This window comes from Serinus canaria, chromosome 2 (assembly GCF_022539315.1).
Source record: "Serinus canaria isolate serCan28SL12 chromosome 2, serCan2020, whole genome shotgun sequence".
Taxonomy (NCBI): Eukaryota; Metazoa; Chordata; class Aves; order Passeriformes; family Fringillidae; genus Serinus; species Serinus canaria.
Window position 1 is genome coordinate 112,194,326 of NC_066315.1, and position 22,449 is coordinate 112,216,774.

The 22,449-nt window shown below is 40.4% G+C and overlaps 1 protein-coding gene across 1 annotated transcript; it reads left to right on the forward strand.

Annotated features, from left to right (window-relative positions):
* The first annotated feature begins 6,560 nt into the window (after nt 1–6,560).
* Nucleotides 6,561–7,544, forward strand: NPBWR1 (neuropeptides B and W receptor 1). Its single transcript, XM_009102974.4, has one exon. It carries the CDS (start codon nt 6,561–6,563, stop codon nt 7,542–7,544), a length of 984 nt encoding a protein of 327 aa, XP_009101222.1.
* The last annotated feature ends 14,905 nt before the right edge of the window (nt 7,545–22,449 follow it).

Sequence of the window (22,449 nt, forward strand, 5' to 3'; positions counted from 1 at the left end):
GAGGAAATGGGGACTATATCTGTATATAGGTCCCCCTAAATATGTGTAAAAGCAACATGGTTTCCTTCCTTGTTTATTTTCCTATTTTACATTTGTGGAAGATGTAGGTGCCGCTTCTTCATTTATTTCACTCTTTATATGATTTCTTAATAGGTGTCTTTTATAAAGTCTATTTTCTGTCTTTCCCAACCCACAAAAATCAAGACTGTATGTGATAACTTATTTTCATAGACCTCTTTTCTTCCTTTTTTTTCTAGTCCTCTCTGCCTATGATTTGGTGTTTAGAGGAAGGTTTTTTCTTTGGTTTTTTTGGGGCATTTTTTGGTGTTTTTTCTTAATTTTATTTTACTTTGGGGAGTGGTCCACAAAAGAAATCTCTGGATTGCTTTTAAGCATCTCTGAGGTTGGTTTTCTAGATAAAGGACTACAGGAGCTTTTTGTCTTCTGTCCCTACACCGTATTGCCAGGGCATTGCCTTAGAAGTACACACATTTGTTCTTCATGCTTTGTGATGATTTGAATAGCATGGGCTTTCTGGCAATGTCCCTCATTCTGGAGAAGCTTTTTGCAGCCTGAATGTGGTGATAAACACATCATGGTTAAGGGAGATGAAAGCTGAGCAGCAGCCCCAAGACCAGAGTTGGCTTTGCCCCAGCACATATGACTGCCTCTGGAAAGGGAGCAAAACAAGTCACAAAGGGCCAGATGTTGGTGGTTCACAGACTAAAAAAAGCTTGGAAGCATTTTATTTGAACACTTAACTAGAGGAAGAACAGTGGGGAAGAAAAGGTTTGAAGGAAAACTTGACTCTGAGACTGATAACTTTGGCCTGATAAATATTGTAAAGAAAAGAAAACACAGCATGTAGTTTCATCATTATGTCAAATAATCAGTATTTGCTACTCTGCCCAGCTGCCTGATTTTTATTTCAGCAAGCTTTTCTGCAGCAGGAAACTTTGATTTGCCTTCAGCCCCCAAGATCTGGCATGCTATCAATTATTGGGCTGCACTTCAGCAACTGGTGAATTTTTAATAATTTTATCACCTTTTTGGTGTAGTTTTACCAGATGGCTTCCGCATTTCAGTCACAAAATTTTTCTTAGGAGAATTATGAAGTTTAAGTGGCAGTTACATATAATTCAGTCCTATAATCTGAGAGCTTTAATAGTGAGCTAAGAAAACCAGCAGCAGATGAGAAACCATTTAAGGGTGTGAGCTTGCATACAATGTCAAATCTGACAGAAGGAAAAAGCAAAATAGCTTGACTCTATTTCCATCAGGCAGGAGGAGGAGGGATGCACCAGGACAGAGTAGAGTTACAAGAAGAAACCTCACCATGCCCTACAGTGTTCTTTAAATGTCAGAGAACTTGCCCAGGAAGCTTTCATTGTGTGTTGAAAACAGTAAAGATTTGTTATCATGTCTTGCCATGGCAAAGCTAAAAATTTGAACTAATTTTTGAAGCTTTTCAGGAAGATCTTAACTATCTTACAGTTTTGTTGTGTTTTTAATAAAGATCTGCTTTGGAGAAAAAGAATTCCATAAGTTAGTGATCTTAACAGGGAAGATAAAAAGCAGACATTTCTATTTCAGCCTTTGTAGGCTGGAGAGCACTCAAGTCTTTCAGAAGTTTTGATCAAGTTTGGACAGCTGCATTTTATTGCAGCTGCTTCGGTTCTGTTGCTAATTTTTTAGTCTTGAAAGTGGATTCCTTTCCCCTAATAATTGAAATGTCCTTCCAATTCTCATCGTAGAATAGCAAAGTAAATGAGGAATTATGGAACTAATTCCCAATACAACAAGCACATAGTCTAATATAGCCCAAAACGTTTGTAAGAACCTACTGAAATTAATGGACTTAAAATAATTTCTACATTCATCAGACTGATGAGGCTGGACAGTCTCTTTCACAAATGGAAAAAAGAAAAAGACCAAGAAATGTGATGAATCCATTGAAGTTCAGTGAATTTTCTATTACCAAAAACCCCAATCCCTGAAGACAAATAAAACATGCACACAGGGCTTGTTGCTGGATTTATTTATTTATTATTATTCAGCTACTGCTTTTGCTTCTCTTCAATTACCCTTGCTATACTTCGCACATAATGTACTAATTAACTTCACACACACATATATATAAACTTGGGTTTAGCACAAGCTGTCTTTTCTTTTGTTTAAAAAAAGCTCTTGGTGCCAATCATGTTTTCAAAAAGCTTAGAACTGATTTCTAAGGCCTGCATGGTCTGCTGTCCTTCCAGCATGCTGAGGTCTGATGCAGTGCCAGAACTCAGCTGCTCCCAGGGAACACAGGGCAGAGAGATAGTTTGCTCTGTGGCACACAAGCTCATCTTACTGGGGTGATTTTGAATTGAATCCAGTAAGATGTGATAGACACAGGTTGTTTTCTTGCTGAGTAATGCAGAGCAGAAGATGCTGTGCACATGTTCTTTCATAACAACTTCCCAGTGCTCCAGTCCTACCTTACTGGACTCTTTATTTCTTCAAATACTGAGTTTGCAGAAGCCTGCCAACCCTGGCTAAATCAAAACAATCTGAAGCTTTGCCACAGGCCTTGTTCACTGATCTGAAACTCTGCTTTGATATTATCACAAACAAAGGACAGATAATAAATACTAAAAAACCTGATAGAAGACACCACAAAAACAAAAACAAAACAAAACAAAAAAAAAAAAAAACCATGACCAAAAAAAAAAAAAAAGGACTGAATGGAAATAATTGCTCCCAAACAGATATGGCAAAAAGAAAGAGTAGGAACTGTGTTTTTCAGCTCTAGAGAAAAGACATTGAAGTGCTCATACATGGAAAAAATCACCACAGGGGACAGAAAATGTTGTGTTACATTTGGAGCAGGAAAATAACCAAAGGGTTTTTGATTGTGGCAAAAGGTCAGGGTTTGAAGAACAGATTTTATTGAGCAAATTGTCTGGAGAAGGTTTGGTTCTGCCATCACTAGAATGTGTTTGAAAGAATCCATGCAAGACTGCAAAGATTGACAGAATTTGTGAAGATTAGAATAGAGAAGTCTGATCTTGATGTCACCTGGCAATTTTGTTCCTTTCCACCTAATAAATAGATCTATTAACCCAACATCATGGAAGGAGCCTCTCAACTGAATATTTTTTTGAACTCCTTCACATCTGCACATTGTACTGGTAAATAAGTCAGTGCCAAAGGTAGAAAATTAGTGCATTGCAGAAGCTGCAGCCTTGCTCCACTGCTGAGCTGTTTTCTGTATTGATTGATGAGGCAGTCCTGCAAACAGAATTATGTGGTGCTATTTTCCCCACTTGAGATGATGGAAGCTCTTCAAAACTAACCCAGTTCTCCACTCAAATGGATCTTTCTCAAATAGATTTAATCCACAAGAAGAGATTCAGACATGGATCAATTGAGAAGAGAAGGTACACGACTTGTAGGGTCATTATGATGAAATCTCAGTTCTTAGTGACAATTCATGAAGTCATTTTCTCCTTTGTTGCTCATCTAGATCACCAGACCATGATACTGAGATATAGCAAAGAACCAATTATGACTTAAACTGCTCAAAGAAAATTATATATGACTTCTTCTAACCTGGACAGCAGAAACTGCTTGAAGTATCCAGAAGGAAACACAGTCAGAGATATTCTGTATGCACAGAGTATGATTACAAATCAGTATCTTCTCATGTGCTATGAACATGCCTAATGACCACCCAGTGCAACTGTTTCTCAGCAGGCACAGCCCCACCAGAGGTAGTGGGGCTATGCCAAGAGCTGGATGTGGCCTAAAGGTGGTAATGGCCCCCAGAGAATCTGCAGTGGTTGTCAGTCTAAGCTTTCCAGTCCTGACAGCCCCACCTTGTCGAAGCTATTCCTAACACTTCTCATTTCTGTTTGCTTTCAACTGAAAGGAAGATGGTCTGTGCACCTGCTGAGACATTGAGACACATGCTGTGGCTTGGAATTAGCCACACAAAACCAGAATTTCTAAGTTTACAGCAGTCAGCTATGAACTTATAAAGCCCTCTGACTGCCTTTCTGGGAAACTGATGTTATAAAAGGGGAAAATAATTACTTTAACTGCTTTATATGAGACATCTTTTGATGCCTTCAAACACTACACCAATATCAGCAATGAACACCTGATAATAGAGGCAAGTAGTATATAGACATGCTGTACAGACAGCTGAAATTGCCTCAGTAAGGACAGCTTCAGAGATTAAATAGGCCCAAAATCTCTTTCTTCAGCTATCAGGAGAGAGGAAAAATGCAAATTCCTCCTAGTCAGATTTCTATTAGAATTGCATTTTTAACCCTGCACAGTCAAAAAACCCCAAGACACTCACTCCACAGAATAAAGTTATTGCTAAATTTAGGGGATCTTTTTCTTGGGAGAAGAAGGTGTCCCCTTGAACCAGTGATAAACTGAAAGAAAAGGAGTGGGTACAAACACCATGGCACAAGCATTGTGGCAAAATTTTTGTACAGATTTAGGTGATGTCATCCCCAGAACTTGCATGTAAGCAATTAAGTACCTGCAAAGCACCAGTGGGGAAGAACTCCCCAAGAACCTTCTAGAAATTCAGAAATAGGGCACCTCTGTCATACTGCTGCTACAGTGTGGGAAATAAGCACATTGAGTTTCCAAAGCTACATTCACTTTAAGACAACTGTGCTTAAAACTAGGTCACAAAACCTGGCTCAAATGCTAGCTTCTAATAAACTCCATAGCAAAAGTGACATTTTCTCTACTTGAATTGTGAAACTATAGGCAAAAAAGGAAGCAGAGCTCCATGATGAATAGTATTTATGTTATTCTCATGGAAGAACACAAGTGTGTGAGCACATTTTTATCTCAGATATTTCTGTAAAGAAAGTCAAGAATCACAGAGAACCATACTCTGTATGTATGTGAAGTATCCTTTGCTATATAATGTAGCTAGTAATATGAAATAATGTAAGACAGAGTGCTACAAAAAATCATAGCCATAATGAAGCAGAGATGCTTTGCTTGCCCTTTTTCATGTATTTACCTAATAATTTATTTGCTTGGATTTTGAGGTTTGTGCTGTCCTGCTGATCTAGGTAACTATGCATCATAATATGGGAGAATCAGAGCAGGCTGTGTTTATCTGTCTCCATGATGTCAGCTTATAGAAAATAAACAGTAATGCCAGTTTGCCAAAAGATGGATTTATTATGCTATTAGTAATTATTAGTAGTTATTGATAATGTATGTAGTCAGTCCTGCCTGTAGCATTAAAAAAAAGTTCTTTACACTTCTGATTTTAGACATGAAGAAGTTTTGTCAAATGGATTACAAGCTCATAAAATTCTCCCATTGAAAAGACAATAAAAATGAAATTAAAGTTAGATAGATTTTATACCATGTACTTTTGGAAAGAAAACAAGGATAATCAGAAGCTCTGAAGATTGCCTTCCCAGGGTTATATTCCAGTTTTTTGCTAGCACAGTGTGAAGGAGTCAAAGTGCCAGGCAGAACCAAAACTTCTCTGCATCCATCTTGCTTCTGAATCCCACATCCCATGAAAAATGTGTTTTCCTGGCAAGTTCCCAGAATCATAGATTAGTTTGGGCCAGAAGGGAACTTAAAGGCCACCTAGTCCAACACCCCCGCAATAAGCAGGGGCACCTTCCACTCGATCATGTTGCTCGGAGCCTGATGTACAGCATCACACTGCCCCCGCCCCGCGGCGGGACAGTCCCGGGGCCAGGCAAGCGCTGAGTACTGAGCTCTCAGCGCCAGCAGCAGATGCCACCTCCAGCTGGGATCTCTCTCCTCATTGCAGCGCTGCCGGACCGCGGGAGATGTGAGTCCAGGTAACCGCACAAGCCTCTTTGCAATGCTCCGGCTTCCGACTCTTGAACCATCCTCTCCACTGTTCGCGTTTTGTTTCTTGCTGCCCAGATCGAGTCGGACCCGGCTGTAACTCTCAGAATCCAGCAAAGGAGCGGTGCCGGCACATCCCTCCTGCACGGACCCGGCAGCGCATCCCGCCGCTCCGGGAGCCTCCCCGGCGCGGCTGGGCTGGAAGAGGTCAGTGCATCCTTGCTCCCCCTTCACAGCGCTCTCTCCAGCCGGGAAGGGGGGTGCGTTTTGATTTTCGGGGAGCACGCCGAGGGCACCGGCTCCCCCCGAGAGCAGGACCCCCGCAGTCCTTGCAGCCCCGACTCAGAGGCTCCGCCGAGAGAGGGCGAGGAAGGCGACCGGGCAGCGCCTCTGGGTTCCCAGGGGAGCGCTGTCTCCCTGGGATGGATGGGCACTCCGGGACAGCCCGAGGCTGAGCGCTGTCCCCAGGCGGCGCTCCCACGATGCGGGAGGAGGGAAGGGCAGCCGCTGGGACACCTGGCTGCTGGCTAAGCCCTTGGTGATCTTCCTCTGCTGCAATCAGGCTGCCATTGGGAAACATACGTGAGATTTTGGTGGTTGGACATGCCAGAAGAGACAGCCTTGCAAAGAGCAGAGGTCTCAGCTATTTTTCCTCACTTCCAGGTCATCCTCACCACCAGTGAGCCTAGCCATCCTCTCCTGTAGCCATGGAGAACTCTTCTCTCCCTGAAATCAATTCCTCATGCGCAGACTGCACTGGAAGAGGACAGGGGAGTCTGAATATGTCCACTACTCCAGTAAGCCCCAGGTACTACATCTCAGTGCCTGTCATCTACTCTGTCATCTGTGCCGTGGGACTGACAGGCAACACTGCTGTCATCTATGTCATCCTCAAAGCACCAAAGATGAAAACAGTAACCAACATCTTTATCCTCAACCTGGCCATTGCTGATGAGCTCTTTACCCTGGTGCTGCCCATCAACATTGCTGACTACCTGCTCCTGCAGTGGCCCTTTGGAGAGCTCATGTGCAAGCTCATCATCTCCATAGACCAATACAACATTTTCTCCAGCATCTACTTCCTCACTGTCATGAGCATTGACCGCTACCTCGTTGTGGCGGCCACCACCAAGTCCAGGAAGGTGTCCTACCGCACCTACCGAGCAGCCAAGATCGTGAGCCTCTGCGTCTGGTCCTTCGTCACCATCATCATCCTGCCCTTCGCCATCTTTGCCAAGATACACAAGGAGCAGGGACGCTCCCACTGCGTCTTCGTATTCCCCCACCCCGAGAGTGTGTGGTGGAAAGGCAGTCGGATCTACACCCTGATTTTGGGCTTTGTCATCCCAGTGTCCACCATCTGCACCCTGTACACCACCATGCTGTGCAGACTGAGACACGTGCAGCTCCACTGCAATGCAAAAGCTCTGGACAAAGCAAAAAAAAAGGTGACTCTGATGGTGGTTGCTATCCTGGGTGTGTGCCTGCTCTGCTGGACACCTTTTCACCTTAGCACAGTGGTGGCCCTCATCATGGACATCCCACAAACTCCTCTCGTCATTGGGATTTCCTATTTCATCACCAGCCTAAGCTATGCCAACAGCTGCTTCAACCCTTTCCTGTACGCCTTTCTGGATGAAAGCTTCCGGAGGAGTTTCCGCAGACTGATTGATCGCAGAGCCACCTCATAAAGCCAACCCAGCCCTCTGTCCTGTCCTGTGTCCCTCTCACAGTCACCTGCTTCTCCTGGGTGAATCCAGGCAGAGAGTGCTTTCCCTCCAGTCTCCTTGTGATGGCCCACAGGGCTTCAGTTTGTTGACCTACCCAAGACATGAACGGGGCTCAGGTGGATCTTTCTCACCTGTCCTGCACTCATTTCCTTAGCACTGCCCTGGTTTTTTTGATAGTTTATTTGTTGGGATTTTTTAAATCCTTTTCTCTAATGCTCTTTCTGACCTGGGTTTGGAGCTCATAGAGTTGCCACAGGTCCCTTTTCCTTTTCAAAGGTTTTGCTTTGTGAACTCAAGCCACATGACTGTCTAAATTATCAGTGATGTGTAAAGCTCAATAAAGGTGTGTTACCAAGTGTCTTGCTTAACAATACCACAGCCTCTTTCCTACCTACAGGACCTGCTTACCAAAGTCTTGCAAACTTAGCAACAACTCCAAAGGATAAGGAATTAACAAAGGTATATACCTCATTTCATTTTAAAGGAGAGTAAGATAAGGCAGTCAAAATCGATAACATTTAAGAGAGATATCAGTCTGAACTTTAAAAAAAAAAAGAGCAACCTCTCCCTAGTGAATAAAAGCCACAGATATGGGTTTGAAGCTGCTTGCTGCAGAAAACAGCTTAACAGTGCACTTGGTAATTGTAGTTTGCAAAAAATGCAGCTTTTGTTTATATCAGAAGTGATGATTATTATTTGTCACGTTTTTATGGGCTGTTGCACTTACAGATATTTATTTTGTGGTCCTAGAAAACAGAATCAGAGGCTATCTTCAGAACCAGTAACTTTTTAAGGGTTTGAAAATATCCTTCTGAAACATGGGACTATCCTGACTTCTTCCCTTAGAAATCACAAATAACTTGCAGGAGTTAGGCTACTTTTAAACTATCTCTCACATACTTCCACTTTTGGTAAGATTTATTAGTGTTTCTCTTAAGAAGGAGAAGTGAAATAAAAATATATTTCAAAAAAACCCCCAGAACATAAGTGAATTTTGCCTGAAGGAGAAAGAGGGTGAATGAAAGTTTCACTAGAATTCACATGTCCAAACACTGCATGAGGAGGTTTTTTGTTCCTGTCTCATCTCCTCTTCTAGCCCTCGAAGGAAAATTGCAAAAATGTTAAGGACTGAAAGAGTATTTGCAATCAGTTAATATTTCTCACCTTAGTGGTCTTCACTGCACTTCCCTGCAGCAGATTCTAAGTCAGTGTAACACCATTTTTGTTAGATATTTCCCCCTTCACTGAATACAGAGAGATAGGGAGATGTGGTTAAGGATTTGCATTTCCACCTACACAGGAGGTCCTGATGGCTTTTGGGAGGTGCATAAGGATTTGTATGGCACATGCAGGTTGCTCCTGTGAGACTTGGCACCAGATCCTTTCCCACTGCTGCAGTTTAAAGTTCTGCCATAGGCACATGGAAAGTCTTTTTCACTAAATCCTCCCACAAAAACTCCAAATAAAATTTTTACTCACAGATTTTAGCAATTATGCATGCCTGATACTTTATAATAACACATAACTGGGTTGATAATTAAATAATTTCTCCTTAGAAGACATTAATATTCCCTGAGACAGTCAGTGCTAAGTTCAACACCCAGTTTAGCTGTTGTGGAAATAGAAGGACTCCTTTGAGGAATGACAGTCTTGCTCTGTTTCACTGGGGGCTGAGTGATCTGACTTCCATCAGACACAGAAGCTGGTGTTTGAAAGAGCAAGCCCAAAAGGTGTGGAGTACCCATCTCCACACCTCATAGAAAAAAAATGTGCTTCAAGAACCAGTGTTCCACACTTTATCTTTCTGCCTGAAACAAAAAGTAATTAGCTTTTCCCACCAGCTGCCTGGTGATCAGTCCCTTGCCATGGAGAGAGAATTTAGTCTATATGGACCAAGCAGCAAAATCTGTTTAGATTGCTGCTACACATACCAGCCCTCTTGTGTTCTTTAGTCATCACCTTCACAACAACATTATTTGCTTAAAGACTACATACAGCTTAAAAAGTAAACAGATTCTCAGAAAAGACCCTTGCAGCACTATTGTGCTCTCATGGTTGTGATCCTTCCCTGAAAACTGACAAATGGCAGTAAAATAAAATTCCCTGTCAAAGAGTCACATTAGTGGCACAGATTTGAACGTTGTTTGTGGTGGTGACCACCTAAGTGCTTTGCTCATGCTGCTATGCAGCTGCATTTTTCTCATCACCTGTCAGGGCTTCTTTTTATCTCAGAAATATCATTAAAACTTTGGTAGCTTTGTTGTGCTTCTGAAAAACCTACTCTGTACCTATACATCAAATGTGTTTCTAAGATGCTGACTGGTAGTAACAGTAAGTTATGAGAACAATCTTATTTCTATTCCATTTTTATCTCAGTTTGAATATTAAAATTTTAACTGTTCCTGAACAATCCAATCTGGTTCAAGTTCTTCAATAAATAAACCACTTTCTAATCTATACCAATGTGAAGAGAGTTCTTCAAAATATTTGTATTTCTCAGGAAATGGGAAAGCATTTTAAAATATGCCTTTCCTCTTAGTCAATGTTTCATTTAGTTGTCTTCCCCATGCTCATTTTTTGTTTTCCAATGAGAAAAATATGAGAAGAATTGTCTATTAACAAATTTCACTCTGAAGTGTTTTGGACTGCTTGTCTTTTTTCTATTAGAATCATAAAAATGCAAACAGAGCACCACTCATGGTGATGTTATCCTTCAATAAATTCCTCCTCCTTCTGAAGCCACATCTTAGTTGTTCTTCATAGCAGGGTGAACATCTGGGAAGAATTCACTGTTTCTCCAAGTGCCTGGACTTCTCCAGAGCCTAAATGTCACCCAAACCAGCATTCAGCAGGAGAGGGAGAGGTACAATTTTCAATACTGCTGGCAGCAAGGATGACTTGATGTTCTATAGAAGCTGAACTTCAGCTCCCAGAGTGGGAATAGGTGATAAAAAATAAAAATAAATTTGCTCCCCTTAAACATTTCTTTTTTATTTCTGGAGGAGGAAATAAAAATGCCTCTGTTCAGCCCCTGTTTAACCAGCTATAATGAACAATGGTACCTTGTGAGACAGTAGAGTTGCTGTAGGGTAGTATTTTTTATATGTGGAAGTATTCTATATGTATGAAAATTAATAAAGTAAAAATGAATCCTTTTTCCCCTCAACACAGCTATAACTTGCAACTGATATTGCAGATATTTAATATAGCCTTCCAGAGGAAAAGCAGAAAAAAACCCAGAAAAACTGATTACATAAATAAATAAAATAGAATAGAATTAAATTTTCTGGCTGCTCATGCTTCATGATAAATAGAATTAAATTTCCTGGCTGCTCATGCTTCATGCCTCCCCTCTGTTTGTACCACCCTGAATGGTGTTAAATTCAGCATTTTGAACCACTGCTTAAAAGCATGCAGCAAATATGGGGTGAGGGGTGGGGTTCTTGGGGAGGAACAAGGTGGAAGGAGTAGCCAGGGCTGTATTCTCAGGGCTGTGGTTAGTTAGAGCATGAGGAGAATACGCCTGTATAATGCCTGATGCCTTGCTCTGACCAAAGCAGGGATGGGAAAAGTTCTGGGACCCAGAAGTGTGTGAGCCTTGGACGAGCACAAAGGATAACCACAGGTGTTTGCTGCTTTGATTGCAGTAAAGCCTCATGAGTCAAGGTGAGGAGAGTCAAGGAAAGAACTGTGTAATTTCTTTTCTGCTTAAGTCACCATTCAGCTTCTCACATGCCAAAACAAAAATGATTAAACAGAACCAGGCCTCCAGCTTGTGGCAGACTATCAGCACCAAATCTTCTCAATGCCTTGACTTGTAAAAGACATGCACAGCTTTTCAAGGACATCTTCCTATAGTTTCTATACAGCAGGCTATAGAGAGCCAGAGGGTAACACTGTGTGCGATTGTCAAGCACCCCTTCAGCCAGGAACCCAAGTCCATGTATCCCTTGGTGGCTGAGACACTTCCTGGGAGCTCTGGTTAAAGACATCTGGCAAAACAGATACTCCATCAGGACCATGAGTTTTCTATAAATTTTGTTTAAAAATCACCCTGAATACTTTCACAGCAATAGCATTTTTGCTTGGCTACTCCTGACCCAGCCGCCCCAAACCCAAAGCTGATGTTGACCACCACTCCTGTGTTTCCAGTTCCAGAATGTTTCTAATTCCTGCTTCTTTTTATCAATGAATAAATTGATAAAATTTTTCTAACTCTCTAGTTAGAAAAAATACTTTTTTCCAACTAGAGAGCAAAACCTTCCACTCTTTTCTTGTACTTTGCCAAAATACGTATGCCCATTTAAAAAAAAAATTAATACTCTATTTTTTAAGTCTAATACTTTAGCAATATTTTCAGCATAAGGACTTTATTTAAATAAGAATACACTAATTTTACTGAGTTATATTTGAGCAGATGGAGCTTTTCTCTATGAGTTCAGAAGCTGTGGAATTTTCAGAGCCTGGAAATATAGTAAACATTCCTTTTCCAGAGACTATTCCCATGAGGCTCTTTTCAGTGGCATGACATCCAAAATCTTAAAAAAAAAAATTAATTGCTGATTAAACCTAAGGAAAAAAAGGATTCAGCCAGTGAAGACAGAAGATGAAAGAGCAATTTATAGGCTTGAATTTAACAGACCCACATTTAGTCTAACATTGATGCTGTTGTCTAACACTCACAGCACAACTCGCAGCTGGCAAATGCCCTGTGAGTGTTCACATGTACAAAGTAAAAAAAGTTAGCATTAAAAGACTGTGATTCTTTTGCTCATCCTGGTAAGCAGCTGCTTGTATGAGCAGCCCAGTCATGAGAGGGAAATAATTCTGTTCTTAACCCTGTCTGAGGGCTAATTGCTCACCAGTGTCAGTAAGGATCTTTCAGACAAACCCATCCCAGTTACAGTGCTTCCCAGCCCCCTCGGCTTGTTTGCCCTCTTTCTGATTCAAAAGAGTTCCACTGTGGACAGTAGAAAAATTTTCTTTCTCAACAGAGCAAGACTTTAACGTTTTGCCAATTTAAAGCATGAATGCAGCACGAGGCAACATCTTTTTCTGCTTTACAAAGTAAAAGAAAAATAAATCCTGCATAAGTTTTATATATTCTCCATTTTCCCCATCTTCATTCCTAGTCATTTTTACGAAGCATGAAGAAGATGCACAAACTACCAACTTACTGCTATTTGAAGCTCCACAAATGTTTCCAAAATCTTTTTCTACTCACAAAACCTTTATACCACCAGAGGGAGCTCAAAGACAAATTATTCAGCAAATGTACTGAGTGGAAATGTATTTGTGCTGTCATGCCTGACACTAAGCATGCATTTTTCTATGTAAGGTGTCTTTCCTCAAATTTTATTTAAATTCACTATGCTATGATAAACAGAATTATAATAAAATAGCTTTAATAAAGGTCAGCATTTTCTAGAGGCATGATCCTAAGCTTGCTTGCAATTTTTCTCTTTTTAAACATCCACTTCCAGTGTACAGTTAGAATTCTCACGGTGAAGAATGCTGTCTGGATGCAGCTGAAGACACAGAAGGTCCAGCACACTCCCACTTCCAGTCAGTCAGGCCCCCAGAGGGACTGGTTTGGGGGAGGACTGGGCAGGTGTCCCTGACACAGAGAAGAAGCTGTGCCAGTTTGCAGAGGCCAACTCTCCTGCACACCATTCCTCAAACCAGGGCAGCCCTGTGGAGCCCCAGCAGCCTCTGGGCAAGGATTTGTGTGTCTCTGTACTCTGCTTCACACTATTTTCATTAGCTGGAATTTTTTTCCCCATTTGCCTTTTCCCTGTCCCTGGTTCCTATTATGCCCAGATTGTATTTAATATTTTGGACACTTCCCCTCCTTGCAGCTTTCAGCCCCGAGATGGCACTGGTTCTTCACTGACAAACCATCACTGTTTTGCTAAACCAGAGTTAAAGACTTAAAAAATAAATGTTCCCAAGAGTTAATTTGGACACTGTGTTAGAGGATAATACAAACTAGCAAGAGGAAACAAAAAAATACCATTACTTTTATTGTAAAATATATATATAAAATAGTATTGTCATCGTTTGAGCCTGGCGCAATGCCAGTGCCCCCACGAGAATACCTCCTCCCTGGCATCCACTGTGAGATGTGATCAGAGACAGAGCAAAGCAGGCTCCAACTTAAGGTCAAAAGGGAAAAAAAACTTTATTAACTTAAACCTACAAAGGAAAACACACAAGACACATAGAACACAAGATGAAAACCTTCCAAATTCTTCCTCCTCCCCCCACCAAATTCCAATTCCATCACCACCCTTTAGATAATCGATTCTCAGTTCCTCGAGAAGAGAGGAGTCCCTCTTGCACCACATTCCTTCCATGTCCAGTGCTCTCACCACTGCACACGGATCAGAGCTGCTTCTAGGGTTTTTCACTTTAAGGATACTTTGTCCAGTTCCAAAGAGAGCACAGTCCTTCTCCTTTTGGGACACTTGTCCCCCCCAAATTTCAACCCCTGGGGCCGAGGGGTGTCTTGAACAGAGATCATCTTCTTCTTCTCTCTTCTTCGAAGTGGAGGGCACCACCACCACCCTCCTCGCCCGTCATCTCTGTTCACATTCCTCCACATCACTGCACTCTCCTGGCTCTGAGCCATCGCCTCCCCCTAGAATGCAGTCTCTGTGTCACAGGAACACCAGTGGTTCTGCTGTGGCTATACAAGAAAAGTCCAGCCAAAGGCCACTCCGTCATCTCCTCCCACCTAGAATTCTTCTCAACATCTCTCAATCTCATCAACTTCAGGAGGAATCAGCATTTGCAAGGTTCCCATCTTCCTCAGAGGGGTTAAAAGTCCCAGGCTCTGCCGGTTTACTTCCTCAACTCCCACGCCTGGCTGCCCTGCTGGGCATCCCCCCCTTCTCCTTCACGCCGGCCCACTATCACAGGCACCCGCTCTGTCTCTCTCTCCCTCTCTCCGGGGGTGGGGGGGGGGAATGGAGGATGGCTGCCCGAAGCCCTTGCAATGTTCTCCTCCACCCTTGGGCCCAGGCCTGGCCTACCTCTCTCTCCGGCCACATGGCTCCCCTCCCCCCCCGCCCAGCTCGGGCTGGGCAGGGAGGGTTGAGGGTCTGCTCAGTCCCAAGCGGGACTCAAAGAGGAAATTCCCCTGGGCGTTCACAGCTTTTAACCCCCTGTGTTCTCAGAGGCGTATCCATGCCCTCAGTGGACAAACTAGGTGCCAATATTAAATCTGAACACTGATTGGCTTGCCCACACCATCACAAAAAACTTCATTTCCTCTCAAACCACAACAAGTATGAATTCTCATATTTATTTTTTTTTTAATAGAGATTAGTGCTTTTTAACAGGCATTGGTTGAACAAAAATTGCTGAAATCATAGAAGTAGTTTGGGTTAAACCTACATTAAAATTCCTTTATGCTCCCAGATTCCAGTTTTTAGTTCAGACACTAGGCAGATCAGTAAGGGAATTGATTCTCAACTAAAATTCTCAAATCCTTAAACAAAACTGGGAACATTCTTTAGAGAAGATATGTCCAAAATATTCAATTTTTAAGGTGTATATTGAGGAAAAGAAAAGCTGTATGATTCCAATAAGGAGCAAGTAGCTTAGTAATTTAAATATCTGGCAGAATTCTTAGGAGCTGTAAGTAGTGCAATGGGCTTGGATTAGTGTGATTTTCCTAAATGAACAGCCAACAGTGTAAGATGTCTTTATAGAATATTACAAGCTCAGGTGTTGCTACAGTCCCCTCCAATACTGCAGTGTATGTTTATGTTTGCTATGGGATGGAACACATACAACATGCTCCTGTGGCAGCAGATCCCTGTGGGAGGAAATCTGGGCTACCAAGACACCCCTGCTGGGTAAGCACTCCTCAGCCCTGCTCTGAGGTGTTTTTCTTCTGCATTACACTCCTGCCTAGTGAGGCCAACCCAAATCAATGGGAAAATGTTAAAATTGTGGAGGTGCTGGTTGATTGTTGTTATTTACTAATGGCACTATGGTAGCACTGAGATCCTAACTGGTCTGGGTTTTCATGGTAGACATTCACCCACCTACAGAAGAGTAAAAACTGCCCAAGAGAATTTTGCAAACAAAGAGATTTTACTTTTCTGGAGACACTGGTCTCCTGGAATACCAAGAGGACTGTGAGCCGGCTTCCCTCCTTGTCTCAGGAGAGACATGTGCTTCCCAAGGTGTATTTTTCATTTCAGCATTATATTCACCTTAAAACTGAGGCTGAAAAATTGCACATGGGCTTTTATGTCTCACTTGCTGAACCTGTGTTACAAAATGGATCTTCTTTATTTCTATAGAAATACAAGGCTGGTTTCTGGTTGGCATAGTGACATAGGAGCAATATGCTATATAAAACCACCATGTGATTTATATTAGGTACCTATTGAAACTATTGTCTTCATGTTTGATGAGCCTTAGAGTTTGGCATTTGTTCTCTGTGATGGGCTAAAGGTACTCAACTATCAGCAAGACCTCGTGTGGTCGATCATTGTTGGTTTCTGGTGCTGCAACATGCGATGGGAAATTTGGACAACTAAATATGTAAACTTATTTTGAAGAGAGGAAGCACCTAGCTCTCATTTTTGGACATTTCAAAAAAAACTAAACCCAAACCTAAAAACCCTCACCAATCTTATCTGCTAAGGAGCACTGAAGTATTAAAAGGAAAAGATTTAAAAGATGATGATGATTTTTTCCTTCTTCTTAAGTTTTGATACTTCTCTGATATGCTTGCTTGTTCACAAAGGCTGTATGTGGTAAAGAGAATTCTAAAATGCTAAACATTTCAAAAACTGCTATTCTCAAAAAACTTAGAGCAAACTTCAACTCTGTAGACAAACTTTGTTGGTGTGATGAAGAAACAAAAAACACAGCAAGAAATATCCCCTAGCTAAATTAACACTGGTAGAAATAACTTAGAATACTTCTAAATAAACCAAGTCAAACCAGAATATATGACTGAAGAACCAATGCAGAAATCACTCTAATAGGCCCCACTGCAGTTAGTAAACATGTTTTGATTTTTTTTCCCTATATCAATTACTGGGCTTTTTTCAAGGTTGATTAAATCTGAGATGACCAGTTTCCATCCTCTGTGACCAGGCAGTAAATGAAGTGGGTCTTAATAGCTATACTACACATTTAATTTTTTCCCATGTTTTTAAGAACCACTTCCAATTAGTCACAGTACTACAGTCAGAAGAATTCAAGAAAAAAATATCCATTGCAAAATGCTGGAACAAATTCACCATTTCAGACTTACAATTTTACATCAAACCAATGGTCTCTTATGTGAAGTAGTTTGTTTTAAATGGATCTTAAATGATCTCTCTTGATGTGGTGATGTACAGCTGTTTTCAAGGACATTATTACACAATGTGTGTGGGTAGGTGGCAAATATTGCTACCTGTCAGAATTAACTCTGGCAAGGCAGAAATAGTAACTTTTACAATTCCTTCTATTTTTTGTACAATGAGAGCATACAGTGGGCCAAATAGGATTCTCATGGACTGGGCATTCTGCAAAACACTGACGACAAAATTTTGGTCATAAATACAATCAAATCTAGTCTCTTCAAGAAAAAGAAATGAGTGGTCAATGAAGAAGTTCTAAAGCATCTTAAGGGTAGGAAAAGCAAAGCAAATAGAGAAATTATGGATAAGCCAAGATTTCTTTCCAAAATATGGCCTGAAGAAAAATTATAAAAGAGAAAACAAAAGCCCTCTAGCAAGATAGAACAGGTCAGCAGATGATCCCACTTGCTGCATATCCACAGGGCCCAACTCTTTTCACCAGTTATAATTGCTCATGGAAGGAATGTGTTCCATCCACTCACCAGCTGGTTGAGAGAGGAAGAATAAGGAAATTCCTAAAGCAAGAATGAGTACCTATTCTAGTTTATCATGGCATTTGAAAGACAAATGGACTTATATACAATGCCATTATTGATCCAATATATGACTTTATTTAATCAGCATATACATGCTATGTTAGATTAACTCTTCAAAACAACTCTGGAGTTAAGACAGATCTCACATACTACTCTGGGGGGTCCAGGTTCTTCTGGGTTTGCTCTAGTTCAGGAGTTGTTCACTGAGGATGTTAAATCAGGACCTTCTTTTCCTTCTGTGCTTACCTCTGCCCCATCAGTCATCCCATCAATCTCTCTTTACAAGCTCAATGGTGCTCTGCAAAAATAATTTCTACTTTTTTTAGGGTCTTTACCATGTCCCTGTCAGAGACCCAAACTTCACTGTGCATTTCCTCTTATTTTCTGAACTGCCTCAACCAAGTTTATGCTACCACTAAAATGGGATGAAGTAAAATGTTCATTATTGAAGTGTCAGCTGCTCTTCTGTTCCTCTTTTGTCTGCTTTTAGGAGACTCCAGCACACTCTGCAAAACATTTCCCACTGCTCCTGCAAGAGGAATTTATAACTTATGGTGTGATGCAAAACTTTTAGGAATTGCAGTCTACCTGCCAAGAAGTCTACGCCTGTCAGGGGCCATGAAGAGAAGCAAAGCAAAGCAAGGCAGCAACAGCAATGCTAATTCTTAGGGGATGGAAAAAGAAAATGTGGCATAAGTGAATAACTGCTTTGTTTGTTGTTAAACATATTTTTACTGACAAAGAACTTGCAGCAATTTCTTAAAAGAGAATCTGACCCAAAGTAGTTGATTTTAATAGGAATGGGGAGAAGAATGGCTCTCAGATGCTCCCATGCTGGTGATGCTTCACGCTGTCTAACGAACCCAATGCAATTCTCAAACCAGGGTTATGAACCTCCTCAAAATGCAATAGTAAAATTACCAGATGCTATACTTGCATATATGTATAAATCATTGCTAAACACAAAAATAAACAAAGAAATTTATGACACTAGATGAGGAATTTACAGACCTAATTTCTTTTTTATGAGATTGCGGAGGAAAAAAAAAGAATATTATGAACAAAAGATGTGGCTAAGCACTAAAAACTATAGTACTAATATGTACAAGGATTCAGCCAATATAAATAATTTACTAAACTAATGAGAATCATCCAAATCTTATTTAAAACTTCCAACCACTTTCCTGGCAATTTTGTTGCAATTAATAGGTCCAAAAACTAGTGTTCATAGTACATTATATATATATATATATTATAACATAGTATGTTAATTCAATTGCTCCAAAGTTAAATTAAAAAGTTTGGTCTTTTTTTACTTTCTAACAGAAGATTTTACTGAGCAATATTTTATTATTATTAAACAATAATATCCAATTTTATGTTTTTGTTGCATGTTATATTTGTAGTACTGTAGCTACAATATGCTAAGTAGAAAACTATGGCTAAAAATGAATTTTCTGCATATATGGAACTCTGCTTACAAAAATAAAAAGCAATTGCAAGTGCCTGAGAAATTTATGCACTGTGTAATTACAAGGTGCTAGAAGTACAATTATAGACTTGCTAATAAGCTTTTCATTTCCTTCCCCTTTATTTTAAATATTGTTTCATCTTAGATGATTTCTTTCTTCCTTTTATAACAAGAGAAGGTTTTCCCAAATGAGGATTTTTATAGAGCTTTGCTTTGCTATTTGTTTTCCAAGGGAATAAGTTTCCAGAAACTGTTTATAATCAGAAACAAGCTCTTACATAAGAAAGTTTATGAAAACCTCCTAGAGCACCTCAGTTCAATGAAAATTAAATCAGAGCTGTTCATTAGATTCCACTCCTTGGAATCAAATGTAGTTTGGATGGGAAGAAAACCACAACCAAACAAAATAACCCCCCAGTCTGTGAAATTATACATGCAATCCTTGGCTATATTTATCTGGAAGCAGCTACTTCACCACAGCCAGAGTAAGGATGATTGCTCTTTCCATCACTAACCTTAAGATCAGGGGGAGAAAAACAACTCTTCAGAAAAACAGGGAGCAACAGGAAAGAATTTGCTGTAGGAAGGACGATGAGCATACACAAAAAGCAAGGACAAAACCCAAAATAGGAGTCCCTGGTAGTACTGTCCTTTCATGCTCACTTTGTACCTTTTAATGAATAAATGGTGCATTGTTTAAAAAGTCTCAACTGCAAGGAAGGACATGCAATTGAGGTGGTCTTTGCAGTCTTGTTCTGTTACCTGTCCAAAGGCTGCCTAATTCTACCTCTGTCCCAGTTTAAAGCAGAGGGAGCCTGCAGTAGGGATGTGCTAACAAAACGCCTCCCTGAGGATCCTCATCACCAGAGACTGTGTTTATCTAGCACAAAACTAATGATTTCCTGGGTTGCAAATGGATGTTTCCCAATCTAACCAGAGTTTGATCTGCATCCAAGACCTTTCTTGTTTTCACTGCAGCTGTCATGACTGAATGCAGAAACCCATTCTCAACAAATCTGCACTTTTTAGGAAGTTACTTCAACAAAACTATTTCCAACTGCCTCCGACAAGGACTTTTTAAAAGCAATTTTATTTTTTCTGACTGTTTGCCTACATGGTAACAGAGATAAAAGAGCCATGTAGCACATCATACCTCCTGTATTGGTTATCAACACATCTTCACTAACATGAGCATGACAGGCAGCACCTGGTCTGAGCAACAAGCTTGAACCACTAATGGATACAACAAAGACACATTGCAGGGACAGAGTAATTTCTCTATGGAAAAATACAAGAATGAGCACTGCATTTTCGCCACTTTGCAATTGGTCTCCCAAAGGAACAGCAGAAGCCAGGTCCTTTCAGAAGTCATATGGTAATCAAGGGCAACATAGGCTTTGAAAAACACTTACCTCAGTAAACCCCCTGCAATGCTCTCTCAGGTCAGCTCTTGCTGGGATCCCACAAATATTCCTTGCCTCTTCAAGAATATGGCTTTGCCTTACAATAAAATTGCATGGTTTACTCATCTCACAGCAGCAGTGTATATATATTTAACAACCTACTGAGACATCTGTGTCCAAAATAAATGAATTGCAATAAATAGGAATTTTCATAAAAATGAGGCATGTGTTGGTATTGTGTATATATATATATATATATATATATATATGCACACACATTTCTGCCTCTGTCTCCAAAGCAACATCTGCTCAAAAGCCCTTTCAGCATGCAATACTGTGGTACAGCTGGGAACACCTTAATAACTTTCTGCAAAGAGCAGCTGAACTCTCTATAGCAAAAAAACTTCTCCATCTGAACCTATCTTACACACCTTTCCATTTCCCATGAAAATCCTAGTCAAACAGCAAAGGATTTTTTTTTTCCTTCTGCACAGATCAGGAACTTTTGAAATATGCTAAACTGGAGAAATAACACAAACAAAAAATAATTCTGAGCATGTGATCGAAGTCATTTTTATTATCCCTCTCCTCTTATGACAGATACCTACTCAAAATTCAATGAGGTGAAAATGGACACATGCATGCCAAAAATCTAATCCAGAATAGCTGTAAAATCATAAATACTGTGAAGTACATTTCGAAGCAGAAATGTTCAGGGTTGGAAAAGTGGGAATAAATAAATAGAAAAGGTCTGCTAACATGCTTTTATCAAGGTCTGTCCAAATTTTGAGGCTGCTTTTGCCATCCTCTGTGAACAACTCCTCAGGAGGGAATTCTGCCTAACTGAAAATACAATGACCAGATTCTGGCAACCTGCTTTAGCTGAGCTGAAGATGGAAATGTCTTTAACTGTACTTTCTTGAAGTACAATCTAAGGAGTCATCTTGTTGTCAAAAACCCTAAGAAGGAAAAACAATCTTTGCACTGTCAGAAAGGCATTTCAAGTTACCTTATGGCTGTTATAGGCAGTTAATCCCAATTTATACCAAGATGTTCACCTTTAAGAGGAAATATTTTCTCCTTGAAATTTCCAAGAGACAGCATTTTATCCAAGCAGATGGGGGCTGGAAACAGTTTTTCTTTAGAAAAAAACTAATTCAGCCTTATTTCAAGTAAATACTATTGACATTCTAATAATGATTTGTAGGATGCAGGCATTACATATATTTAGTTTAAGCCAGGTATATCCCACAGTCATGCAGGCCTATAGCTCACAGCAGTAATTCTATCAACAGTTCTGTAATAACACAGTATCTCAATGAAATAGATTATCAAAACACACAAAATAATGCCCTTATTTTAAACTGAAATAATTTGCCTTCTGAGGGAACTTTGCCAGGAGTTAAAACATCATATTTTTTTGTGTCTATTACATTGATCTATAACTCTTCAGCAAATGAATTTCACAGATACACTATGACATTTCACATGTGCACTCTCATATTCTTAAAAGAAAAAAAAAGTCTTCCTTTGAGCTGCTCTTCTAAGTTTTAGAATCTTCACCTTTTGATCCCACCTGAGTCCTTTGCAATATCTCGTATAGAAGTGCAAAAGAATCTCTCCATGCAGGAATGTCAGCATCAGGTTCTGAGAAAAATGTTCAGCTGAGAATATAAACAGTGAAGAGTTAATGGGGAATGCCATTTACTCAGTCCTTCAATAGTGTAAGTTCACAGCAGTTTCAAGAGGGCAGTAGTATTTTTAAAGGATTTTGGCATATCAGATTCAAGCCATGCATTTATTTGCAGTCACATATCCTCAAATCCATTTCACTGCACAACACCTAATTCTAACTTTTTTGTGTCACACACAAGATGAGTTTTAAGACTGAGATATAATGATTATTCTCTAGCTAAAGCTCTTAACATCAGCAACATCAGGGTTCAGGTTACTTTACACTGTGTTGCCCACCCTGAAACATCAGTCTTGCAAACAAGGCAAATTAATAAAGACAAAGTCACTCTCTCCAATCACATGAATTTTTTCAACTTGTCCATAGCACTTCTGCAAGACACAAATGTAACA

Bases quoted from the DNA above. Each gene is read 5' to 3' on its own strand.
- NPBWR1 (XM_009102974.4), top strand. From the start codon at position 6,561: ATGGAGAACTCTTCTCTCCCTGAAATCAATTCCTCATGCGCAGACTGC.